This window comes from Alexandromys fortis, unplaced genomic scaffold (genome assembly GCF_014885135.2).
Source record: "Alexandromys fortis isolate MF-2015 unplaced genomic scaffold, M_Fortis_MF-2015_v1.1 scaffold_79, whole genome shotgun sequence".
NCBI lineage: Eukaryota > Metazoa > Chordata > Mammalia > Rodentia > Cricetidae > Alexandromys > Alexandromys fortis.
In genome coordinates this window covers 3717234-3729863 of record NW_026067964.1, presented here as the reverse complement: position 1 = coordinate 3729863, position 12630 = coordinate 3717234, and the positions used below count along the sequence as shown (strand labels likewise).

Genomic DNA, 12630 nt, shown 5'->3' with positions numbered 1-12630 from the left:
CCAAAGGTCCTGAGTTCAATTCCCAGCAACCACATGGTGGCTCACAACCATCTGTAATGAGGTCTGGTGCCCTCTTCTGGCCTGCAGACATACACACAGACAATATTGTATACATAATAAATAAATAAATAAATATTTTTTAAAAAAAAAAAGAAAATGAATAAACTGAGCAGCCAGGCACCCTGTAGCTTAAGACAAAAGAAAACCCGGAAGGTTGGGTGTCCTTTCCATGAGTCAGCCGCTGCTGTCCTGGTGTCACAGTAACTGGGTTATTACTGTTCACAGGTGATTTCCAGCTTGTCTCATGCCATCAGCAAGCAAAAGGAAAGGACAGAGTTGATGAAAACCTTCTTCCACTGGCGAATCAGCCATGTCAAGTCAAGACAGGATGTGAGTATGAACAGATGACCACTGTCAGTCAGCTGTTAGACTTCTAATTAGAGAGACTTTGGGGTGACTTACTAGACCTCGCTGAAGTCAAAGATTGTTTTCTAATGAGTCAATACAAATTAGGTCGTAATGTTGCTCTGATCTCAAGAAATTTGATTTTGATACATTTAGAAAAATACCTCCCAGATTGTATTGATGTAGGACATATATATATGACAGATAAGGCGTTTGCTGCTTCACTGTAGTTTAACAGGGTTATACCTGACATTTCAATACTTGGCAATGAAACTCTTTAAGACACTTGACCTTGGAAGCAGTTATTTGGGAAAAGAATTTGTAGCCTTAAATAGGCCATTTGCTTCCTTTCTTGTTTCTGCTTCTGACATGTCTATTAAAACATAGCAGCCTGATGTGTGTTCTCAGCTCCTCAAGGCTGCAGCAGGGGATCGCTTGAGCCCAGGGTATGGTCCCAGCCTGGGAAACATAACAAGATGTTGGCTCTAAAAGAAATGCTGATGATAATAAATCCTAAGTACATCCTCTTCATAAACAGACATTACTACTTTTACACTTAAAATGAAGCAGGTAGTGTTTGTTCAAGACTTGACTTAGTGTGAGAATTAAAGAAGGTCATATTAGGTAGGTTTTGACAGGTTTATACCAGAATATCACACTTTCAATAAGTAAATGCTTGGTGTATCAAAAATAATGATAGTTTGTAATATTTGTTCTTTATTAGTAATAATTGTTATTTATCAAATTAACAAAGAGCAATAAATTAATGAAGGAAGAAATGTTTGTATGCACTGTGGTCTCAGCAATTGAGAGGCGGGGGCAGGAGGATTGTGAATTGCCAGCTTAGCGTGCAGAGCAAAAAAACACTGTTAAAAGTAGAAAAGTGGGGCTGGAGAGAAGGCTCAGCAGTTAAGGGTGCATGCTGCTCTTGCAAAGGACCCACACCAGATGGATCATAACCAGCTGCACCTCCAACTCCAGGGCATCTACCTACCACCTTCTGGCCTCCACCTGCACTTGTGTACATGGACACACATCACAAAATTTTAAATAAAATAACTGTCTAAAATGCAGAAAAGTATGAATGTGTATATGCCATAAAAAACAGAATGTAGAAATCTCTGATTAAAGGAAATGAATATAGAGATGTAAAAGACATGAATATAGAAAGTATAGGCTATGTTCACATAGCCCTGGAGTAGTTCTAAGAGATCAATACTTAAGGAGAATATTATCATGAATCTCCTTTAAGAGTACCTTCTGTTAGATCTCCTGAAAATTGGGAACGTGGGGATAATGGGAGAGGGTAGAAACAGAGGGAGGGGAGGGAGGGGAAGGAAGAAAAATATATAAATAAAAGCAGTAAAACTAAAATAAATAAATAAAAATAATTAATGGACCAAAAAAAGTATCTTGTATTAATCCAGGTGTACCGAATACACATTCATCACATTGAAACAAGCTATCCAGGGGCTGGGGACATGGTTCAGTCAGTAAAGTGACTGCTGGTCTGCCGCATAAGCACGAGGGCCTGTGTTCACATCTCTAGCGCTCAAATCAAAGCCATGCATAGCAGCACGTAGGGGCTGGAACGGTTGGAGGATCTCTAGAACTCATTGTCCACCCTAGCTGAATCAGTCTCTAAAAATAAGGTAGAGAAATAGAGGAAGATAACCTACATGGACCACTGATCTACTCGCACATACACACATGTACATGCCCATGTGAACATGCATACACCACACTTAGGAGATGGGTGGATGGGTGAAACTGTCTAAAATTAGTGTGCCGTAATTTTAAAAAGTATGTGTTAAGTGACACATGATGAGAATATATATTTTTAAATGCTGGCTAGAACTGTCAAGTTGTCATCACTGTTGAATAGTATCTTAATTTTAAGAAAATGAAGAAATGCAACTACTTAAAAAGCATTCACTGATGAAAGAAAAATAGTTGATGTTCTCTATTTGTTCAGCGTAGTGTTGCAGAGGGTGACAGTGTGGGTTAATTATTTCCGCAAACAAAAGGGAAAGTAGAACCACCCAAACCATTGCTACCACCTTCCGCCTTCCAGCCACTGTGTTCCTCTCCAGTTCCTGCTTTCAGCTAAAGGTCATGCAGACTCGTGACTGAGATGACACATTTCTTGTTTTCTCTCTGACTTGATAAGTCCTGTTGAGCTGTAATGTCTTGGCCAAGAACCAGGCAAGCCTGACTTCTCCATCCCCACCTATGTGGCCCCACCAGTTACTGAACCTGTCTAAGCCAGTTTCCCATGTGCAGCAGCGTGATTGTATAGGATTAGTGATGGCATCCGTGCCCTTCCCACTGTGCTGGTTTTTGTTACACTCCTTATACATTTACCAGTTCTCTGTGGTTCTAAGGTTGGGTGTTGCCTTTGTTCAGGTCTATGAAGATAAATTGGCTGACCAGTACTTCCAGAGAACTTTGCTGAAGAAAGTCTGGAAGGGCTGGCGCTCCGTGGTTCAGAGGCAGTGGAAAGAGGTGGTGGAACGGGCATGCCAAGCGAGGGCTGAAGAAGTCTGTGTGCAGATCTCCAATGATTATGAAGCCAAACTTGCTATGGTAAGCTGCCTACAGGATCAACTAAGCAGGGCTCACAGGGGCACACAGAAGCTGAAGCTCAGTCATGGGTCTGAGCTAGGTCCTCTGCATATATGTTACGGTTGTGTAACATGGTGTTCTTGTAGGACTCTTAACAGTGGGAGTAGATGTGTCTCTAACTCTTTTGCCTGCTCTTGGGACCCTGTCCCTCCTACTGGGTTTGTGTCTAGTTTTGTTGTAACGTATTATGCTGTGTTTGGTTGATATCTCTGGGAGTCCTGCTCTTTTCTGAAGGGGAGCTAAGGAGGAGCAGATCTGGGGGAAAAGGGGAGGTTTGGGGGGGTGTTGAAAGAAGTGGATGGAGAGGGGAAACTGAACAGGATGTAATATATAAGAGAAGAATAGATAAAAAATAAAGTTTCCACTTTGTATAGTAGAAGAAATGTATAGAACACAGCACTGAGCCCAACACGTTAAGAAAGTAGACTGAGAATTGAACTTGGTTCCTCCTGCTCACAATTTAAGCAGTTTCCTGACTGAAACATCTCGCTAGCTCTGTAAAATTTATTTTCAATACTATTGTTATAAGAAAGAAAGACTTTTTCCTTTTAAAATGATTTCAAAAGGCCCTCTGCATTCCAAATGTCTAGTTTTCTCTAACCCCTTTCATGATCCAAATGATTTCCTATGGAAACAATGTTAATTCTAGTATTGAAAGTCGGAGAAAAAAATAATTCAATTTATAAACATTTGCTTTATATCGAATTTACATAGAAGCATAGTTTATTTGAATTAATAAAGATAAACAATTTTAAATTTTTGTTGTTGGCTATATAAACACTAAGAATTATAGCCTAACTGGGTCCAGTAGCATATATCTATAATCTGAGCACTTGGGAGGTAGAGAAAGGAATATTTTAAGGTCACCCTTGACTGCATGGCAAGTTTGCGACCAGCCTAGGCTACAGGGGACCCTGTCTCATAAGATTAACTAAGTAGATAAAAAGCAAAGAATAACCTTGGTCTTTCTTTTGTTTCAACCCCCTTCCCCTTTGTGTAATTCTTTAGTTATCTGGAGCTTTGGAGAATGCAAAAGCTGAGATTCAAAGAATGCAGCAGGAAAAAGAGCACTTTGAAGACTCCATGAAGAAAGCGTTCATGAGGGGGGTGTGCGCTTTGAACCTTGAAGCCATGACCATATTTCAGAACAAAAACGATGCAGGTGAGTAATTTATGGATGATTCTCTGCTTAGTTTCAAAAGAAACTAAGCAGATCCGTGGCTGGTTGGTTATATTCTGAGTGCGCCTGGTCTCTACATCACTCGTCTGTGCTTTCCTAGGCTCATGCCCAGCTCTGAATCCACCGGAATAGTGAGTTTATTCATTGCCCCTTGTGCTTTAGAGCTGATGAATAGGAGTCTCAATTTTTCCTTAAGCTCAGTGATAAAATGATTCTTTTTATCTATCTATCTATCTATCTGTCTGTCTGTCTGTCTGTCTGTCTGTCTATCTATCTGTTTATTTGAGGCAGCATCTAAGTTGGCCTTAAATTCATGTCCTGCTTCAGCTTCTCTGGACTGGAATTTTAGGTATACATCACCATGCACAGCCAAAATAATGTTTAATTTTAACATTTAACATTTTGAGATCCTCTTAACTAATAATTTTAATGCCTCTAAAGATAAAATTTCTAGTTTCATTTTAGCATAGGTTGCCACATTACATAGAAAAGTTAGTTGATTAAATATTTCTAACCTAGTCATAGTTTCCTAAAACCTATTAAAATCAATAAAATAATTTTTTGAGTCTATGTAATACCTGGAATCTTTTTGTAATAGTTTGTCTGCATGGATTAGAACACTATAAACTGCCATCAGTTTATAGTGGGGCCATTTCTCTCATTGGGCTTTAGACCCCTTCTCCAAGTAAAGCCCATAACATACCTGCTTCAGGGAACTCTTAACAGAGGCAGTGCAGTGAGCAGAAGGTACCCTGTAAGACAACACGGTCGTGTAAGACCCTGCTTACATACAGTTGTCATCTTGAGTCAGGCTCCCAAGGTCATGAAAGTACCTGAGCACTTCTTCAGTATTGCCTCATATCACATCCCACTGGGGGACTCTGCTAATAAATCAGAAGTGACTTCGTCTTGTTACACTGTGATTTGATCACACTGTGAAAAGCATGTCTGTGCTTGGCTTGCCTTCGTTTTAAAGCATCAGCAACCATTTCTTACTAAGTCACAAATGGTACTGAGTGGTGATGTTAGGGCACCGTCTTTCCAGCAGAGTTAGCCGTTGACTATAGTCTGTATACAGGTTAGACTTAGAATTGCAAAACCTCGAGGGTGACTAGTGTGTCTCAATAATACCCAATAATTTGGTCACCACACTAACCAGTTACTTTTTTGTTTATTTATCACTTTTCATTGTATATATGTATTTATCTATCTGTTTGGAGGAAGGAGGATGTGCACAAATCGTGGAGGTTGGGATGCTAGAGTCAGGTCTCTCCTTCCACCATCCTGCAGTTGAACTTAGGCCATCAGATTTGGTGACATGCACTTTCACTAGATGGACCCTCTCACCTGCTCCCCTAAATCCTTATGGGGCTTTTTGTGAAAAGGGTGGCAGATTAAAGCTTAAGTCCTTTTTGAGAGTTCGCTTATTCATGAGAGTTTCACTTCATTAAAGTCCCATGAAACCTTAGCTGGCTTTTCGGTCTTCATTTTAAAACATCCTTAAAATGGTGGATACAGAGTTGTTAAGCAGTTTCAGACACGGTGTAAAGTGAGAAAGCTGTCTCCCTGTCAGAGATCTGTGAACAGAAACTTCGTAATGAGCCCACAGCAGTAAGAGTTGGTCACCTGCCTCTTCATGCCTGACCTTTTCTCTGGTTTTAAGTCATGGATATCCGCCATGCAGGGTTACTTTCTGCCAGAAACATATTAAACCTGTGGGAGGGTATGTGGGGTGTGCTCATGAGTGTATGCGTGTGTGTGTGTGTGTGTGTGTGTGGTGTGCAGTTTCCAAAGAATAGGTGATATTTTATGTGGAACAGTTGTTTCCACCAGAGTTGGAAGGACCTTTGAACTGTGATCACTGTTAAACTTTAACAAGGTCACTGTCACTATGGATAGTTGTTGTATGGATAGTGTGCAGATCACTGAAGGCCAAGTTCTGGATGGGAAGAAGAGGCGTAGAAACTTTGACACGATGTCTTCCTCAGTATCTACATTTCATTTTCAAATTCAAGGAAAGTTCAAGTGAAAACTATCCAGATTCTAATTATGAGGGGAACTATAAAAAACTGGGTGAAGACCCTTGTCCTACCTTCTGAAAGTTGTCTCCATTCCCTCCCTAGAGCAGGGCTGGGTCCCTTTGTGAGGGCGCCATCCCTACAGCTGGTTCAGCAGGCAGGTGCTTTTTACTCATAATTTATGTCTCATTTATTTATGACTTCCTATCAGAAGAATAACTGAGGTGAGGCGGATGCTGATGTGGGAAGTCATTGCAGAGCTCTGCTAGTGGCCATTTGTCAGGATGGCTGTGTGAAGTGGGAAAGGCTGCAGATCTCCCACCCTGTGTGAGCACAGACGCCACCACTGTGGCTGTGTTTCGATGGCAGTCCACCTAGGCAGGCTCCAGCTGAGCGCGTACTTGATTCTTATCTCGTAACTAAGTGCAGATCATTTGTTAGCTTTCACCTCATCTGAAGTTGATAGTAGCCCGTGAATACTACACTGTATGAAGTGAACAGTGAACCCCCAAGATGACAAGTGTCTGAATTTCATTAGAACTGTATTTTAGCCATTAGTCCTTTCCTTGTCTAGAGGGTTGTAATCGTAATTTGGACTATTGTTAATAGAATGGTTTTGTGGTTTGTAGGGGTAGACTTCACGAACAATAAAAGGGAGGAGAGTGGTCCCTCTGGCCCAGGAAGAGAGCTGTCCGCTCATTTGGATACATCTTCATCTACAATACCTTCATCAGTTCCGCCGCAGCTGCTGCCTTCCGCAACAGCAACAGCAGGAGTCAGCGCCACTGCCATTCCCTCTGCAGCTTCCATGACCTCTGCTGGAGCCACATCTGCCTCTTCTGCTCATGTTCCTGTCTCTGTTCTTGGTGCAGGATCCGCAGCTACAACTGCCCCAGAAGAAATGGTGAGTACCGTGTGTGCAAGCGCTGCACTATGAAAGCCTCGAAGGCATGTGTGTCTTGTTATGGCGTTGGTGGGGATCTGGCTTTTGGTCCTTCATTTGTTCGTTCTGTGATTGTAGTGCTAAGGATCTAACCTGGTCAAGCGCCCATCCCCCAGCGCTGTAAAGGCGACATGGAGAACATGGAGGAAAAATTCAGTGTGACACTTGGCCAGCACACAGGAGCACGAGACAGGAAGTGGCCAAAACATTGGTTTGTAGCGAAAGTGATCCAAAAGTACTAGTCCAGAAAAATAGTTTGCACTTGAGACAATTAATAGCAAACTTTCTTTGAAGCAAACTAGTGGGTATTTTCAAGGGCTTAGAGGCTCAGAGATATTTTCTACCCCTTTTTTGTAGGTGACCTCTCACGCACAACAAATGATTGCGTCTCCGTCCATCTGTAATCCTGCTGAAATGGGGCAGCAGCCTCTCTCCTCCAGTCATTGCAGTCTCCGTAAGGGGATGTTTAGAGAAGGGGCTGCACCGGACAGAGCCTTAGTGTGGAAAGTGTGTATCTGAGATAGATCATTAACGAAGCTGTTGACAGAGCCCATTGTGGCTAGGACTCGGGAGGGAACTCAACTCTGCAGCCCCCTCCTGTCCAGTGTTGCTCTACACAAAGGCATTACCATTAGAAAGCTCTCAAGGCAGCTCTTTGCCTCCCTGCTTGATTCTAGCTGTTGATGTAACAGAAAAGACAATAGAAAGGCGTTTCAGTCTTTTTTTTTCTCTCTTTTTATTGTGTGGGGTAGGGGAGAGAGCGATAGAGAGAGACAGACAGACAGACAGACAGACAGACAGGCACTCTCACCCCAGGTTGGCTTTCAATTTGCATTAAGTTCCCGCCTGGGCCTCCCCATGTTGAGATTACAGATGTGAATGCTGAACTCAGCTGCATTGTCCTGAACCCTTCCCGACGGGCCATGACCAGCACCGCTGCTCTAGAGTGCTCTCTCTAAATGAAGACACAGCTTTGACCAGACAGCTAGTCGTATTTTATCTTCTAGCTCACTTGAATTTCTTCCTTTTAGAGCTACTAAGTTTGGAGGAAAATGTGTTGAGATCTGCTACTTGTTATGTTTGCTCTTGCCCGAAGTAAATTACATAGCACATGTGTATATGCATGTGTGGAGGAGTTTTGACTTAGAAATAAGACTAAAATTCAACCTTGACATTTGTTGAGTTGTGTTTATTTTCTATGACTATGCATCCCAGAGTGCAGTCCTATGTAGATGATCTCATTTACATGAACACAGTAGTAGTTCATCTAAATTTCTAACTTGCTGTTCGTGTTGCATATGCAGATCACATGCACAGCACTAGATATCTGCAAATCTCCTCCTCAAAGTAGGACTACATCAGAGTCTAAATTTAGACCTGCCCTGCGCACAAGCACATGTGAGGGAGTCGACTCCCGCCCTCACATTGCTTACTTCCTCGGATAATTCTGAAGTTTTCGAAACATGAAAAACATAGATTATGTAGACAGCCATTCTCGTTTGTTACACACGCGCGCGCGCGCACACACACACACACACACACACACACACACACATGAGCCTCCAGTTGTCCTGGTGATTGTTCATATTTGTAAATGTAGTGCTAAGGATCTAACCTAGTCAAGCTCCCACCCCCTGTAAGCGCTGTAAGTGGCTCTGGAGAACACGGAGGAAAAAGTCAGTGTGAACATGATCAAAGCTTGTATGAACTCAGGCCTGCACAGGGCCTGCCCCAGTCTGCAGCAGATCATTTGCATATATGTACGGCTTCCGGGTTAGTGTTTTATGGTCTCCTGAGTGACAAGTGGATCTCTAATTCTTGTGCCTTCTCTTGGGCTCTTTTCCTTCTGTTTGTTTGCCCAATTCTGATGGTTTAGGGTTTTTAATCTTACTATGTTTCATTATTATCCCTTAGAAGTCTGTTTGTTTTATAATGAGAGACAGAAGGGGAGTATACCCAGATGGGAGGGGAGTTAGGGAGGAACTGGGAGGAGTAGAGAGAGGGGAAACCATAATCAGGATATATTATGTGAGGGGGGGAATCTATTTTCAATAAAAGGGGCAAAGAGTAAGATGCATTTAAAAAAAAGAGTCAGCGTGCTACTTGAATCAACCCACAGGAAGTACTCAAGATAAAGTAGCCAAACCATTAGTCTGTATTGAAAAGTAATCCAAAAGTCCTGTCACGGAAGTGATAGTTAGAGCGCACATGCATGCTCAGGACCTAGAGAACGTCTTCCAGGCAGGAGACAGGAGACTCACAGGTAATCCTTCTGTAAGAACAGTGTGAAGGTTTCTCCTTTGTGTAGTTCAAATGCTCAGAAGTATAAGGCCAGCCTGTAGGCAGTTATCCCCCAAATTATCTTTCAACTCACAGAGCTGGACAGTAGATGGTGCTGTGCTCCTCCGGTTCTAGAGTGTAGTTGGAGCCACTGAGAGAAATGCTCCTTTAGTTGGATTTCCAAACTGTTTACTGAAGTTTTTCATCCAGCTTCTCCAGCTATCAGAACGCAAAATTATGAGTATTGTGAGGTGACTGTTGCGCTTTCCCTTTTTTAGATGAGGAGATTGAGGTGTTTAGAGAGGCTAACCCTTTGTGGACATAATTAGCACTCAAAAGAGTCCGTTTTCAGCAGACAGCCAGGCTAGGTGTGGTTATGGATTATAAATAAATCACCTTTCTAATATAAGCCTTACTCAGTGTGTTTTCTAATTTCTAATGTCAGTTTTTGTTCAATACTATCTGCTAATAATTTTTTCTCCCTGTCACCTAATTTAAAGAAATCTTTTCTAATAATTTTTCATAAAAATTCTTTCTAAAACAGCCTTATGCCTTTTAAAGACAGCTCTTTATTCACCGGCTTAAACTATTTGGGCTACATAAGTATTTTATAAATTTGTATGATGTCAGGGAATGCCCATATTGGCCAAAAGAGGGCACCTGAGCCCCTGGGGCTGGAGTTCTAGGTGGTTGTAAGTCAGCCACTATGGTGCTGAGAACAAACAGGAGGTGCTGTTAACAGCGCCCCATCCTCCAGCCTTTACTTCTTGTAAACACAATACAGTTAGCAAGTGACAGACCAGTGGAGACAAAGCGTGCCACCACGTGGCTGTTGCACTTGTGACCGTGGTGGAATCTGCGTGTGTTTTCAGCAGATGTCCTCTCGTCATCTCCTGAGACAGTCGGAAGCAGTTCTTAGCTGGGTTGGGGTAGCTGATCATCCATCCATCTGTATTTCCTGGCTACTCTGGTGTTTATCATTCCAAACTTTTCTGGGTTGTCAGGCATCCCTCCCTCTCCATGTGAGATGAGCTGCTGGGTGGGGGGGGGGGGGGTTGTCACCTTCGGGTGATGGAGGCTCAGTTCTACCCCAGTCTGCAGTACTTGGCTTTGGTTATTGGGTTTTTTCCCCACTGCTAAGAATCACACCCAGGGCTCAACACACAAGTGCTCTAGCACTGAGCTAATTCACATCTTCAGGGGATTTTCTTGTCAGCTATTAATTTTATTTCTAAAATAGCATTTATGATTTCTCATTTGGAGTTGGGGCCCAGCTTACTGGTGGGATTAATAAATCCCTGGCATACATGAATCATAGGTTTAATCCCTAATTGCCACTCTCCCAAAAAATAATCTTCATCTATTCACAAAATATTCTGTACCTCACATTTGCTGATGTGTATGTTATAAATGTGTATCATATATGAATTCCTGAAGATAGAAACATGAATGTAGTCCACAAAACATTTGTGTACATCTTTTCTTAATTTGTTTTTATTGCTTTTGTTTCTCTGTGGCTTTGGAACCTGTCCTGGAACTAGCTCTTGAAGACCATGCTGGCCTCGAACTTACAGGGATCCACCTGCCTCTGCCTCATGACTGCTGGGATTAAAGGTGTGCACCACCACCACAGCCCAGCCTGTTTTATTGTTCTTAAAAGTGAGTTGAGGGGCAGGGTGCCTGCAGAGGCTGGAAGTGTCAGGTCCCCCTGGAGCTAGATTACAGATGTTTATGTGCCTCTGATTTGGGTGCTGGGATTTTAGCTAGTTCCCTTGAAGTCCATGTGCTTAATCACTGAGCCATGTTTGCAGCTCTGTGAACATCTTAAAATCTGAGATTTGTTTGCACAAATACATAAGATCCATATCATTAATTTCAAAAGCAGGCTATGTTTTCAGTGACAGTCCTCCAAATCTCCTTCCCCAGGCTGTTAGCTGTTTGTTTCTGTCGCCTTTTCTTGAACAGTGTGTTCTGTCATTATCTTATATTATTAAACTGCATCATTTTCTGTTGCCTTCCTCCTGTAGATAAAGGATTTGAGCTGTGACACCATCTTAGCCTTCTGCTGCCCCCTTCCTGTGCGTTCATGTTTAGACATAGCTATTCCAGCTTTAAATTAAATCAGTACTTGAGATTCCTGTGTAAATATAGCTAAGCCTTGGATGTATATAATGACATTTCCTTCCAGCATGTTTTGTGTTCCTAGAATTAATTGCTTCATTTTTGTCTTTGCTTGGGTTTTTACAGAACTATAATGAATTCTTTGCAGATTCTTTAAGGAATTGGACAACCCTATTAAATGTTGTTTTCCTCTGGGTTGTTTTAATTTCCCCAGAGCCAAGTCTCCTTGATTAGCCTCTCCATGATTCAGTAGACAGCTCTGATCATCTGCAGCTGGATGCAGATAGAGAACCTTGGATAGGCTCAATGGGGAAAGGACCAGTGTTTAATCAATGCTTTTGGTAGAACTATTGAGGAAAAAACATGCATTTAGATTAATACTTCACGTGGCATTTTCAGGTACACCAAAATGAGTACATGTCAGAGAGCGTAAGTACTGCAGCTATCCTAAACAGATCATTTTCTCCCTCCAGTAAGAAGGGCTAATGATAAGATTAAAGACTGTGGATGCTGAAAAGTGAAACACGGGCCTGGGGAGATGGCTCAGCCAGAAAAAGTACTTGAGGACCTATTTCAGAATCCTAACACTTATTTTCCAGAAAGTTGGGCATGATTGTACATGATTGTAACTCCAGCATGGGGTGTATAGGAGGGCAAGGAGACAGATAGGTGGATCCTAGGAGCTCAGTGGCCAGGCAGCAAGCCTAAATGAACAGTGTGCTTCTGTTTAGTGAGACCCTGTCTCAGAGCAGCAGGTCTGAGAGCAACAGAGAGTCACACATCCTCTCTCTGGCTTCTGCATGTGTATGTACCAGCATTATCACACGCAGATTGAACATCCGAGGAAGGAAGGAAATACATAAGGAAAATGTTTATATGACTAGGCAAGTACCCAACAGGAACTATTAAAAATGTTTGTTTGTAGAGCTAGGAATCAGACCCATGGGTCCACTCAAGGCATACCAAAACCACTCAGTAATACTCCCAGCCCAGCTGATGCTAGGGTGTGCATGTGTGTGTGTGTGTGCGTGTGTGTGTGTGTGTGTGTGTGTGTGTGT

At 42.3% G+C, this 12630-nt stretch overlaps 1 protein-coding gene across 5 annotated transcripts in view; it reads left to right on the top strand.

Annotated features, from left to right (window-relative positions):
• The window catches only part of Poc5 (POC5 centriolar protein), a 31040-nt gene that overhangs the window by 13970 nt on the left and 4440 nt on the right, over positions 1-12630 (top strand). For all 5 annotated transcript variants that reach the window (XM_050153841.1, XM_050153840.1, XM_050153842.1 and 2 more), the window contains 4 exons: positions 286-390; positions 2812-2991; positions 4039-4192; positions 6858-7132. In XM_050153841.1, the coding sequence (XP_050009798.1) occupies positions 286-390; positions 2812-2991; positions 4039-4192; positions 6858-7132 (714 nt within the window). The remainder of the gene's footprint in view (positions 1-285; positions 391-2811; positions 2992-4038; positions 4193-6857; positions 7133-12630) is intronic.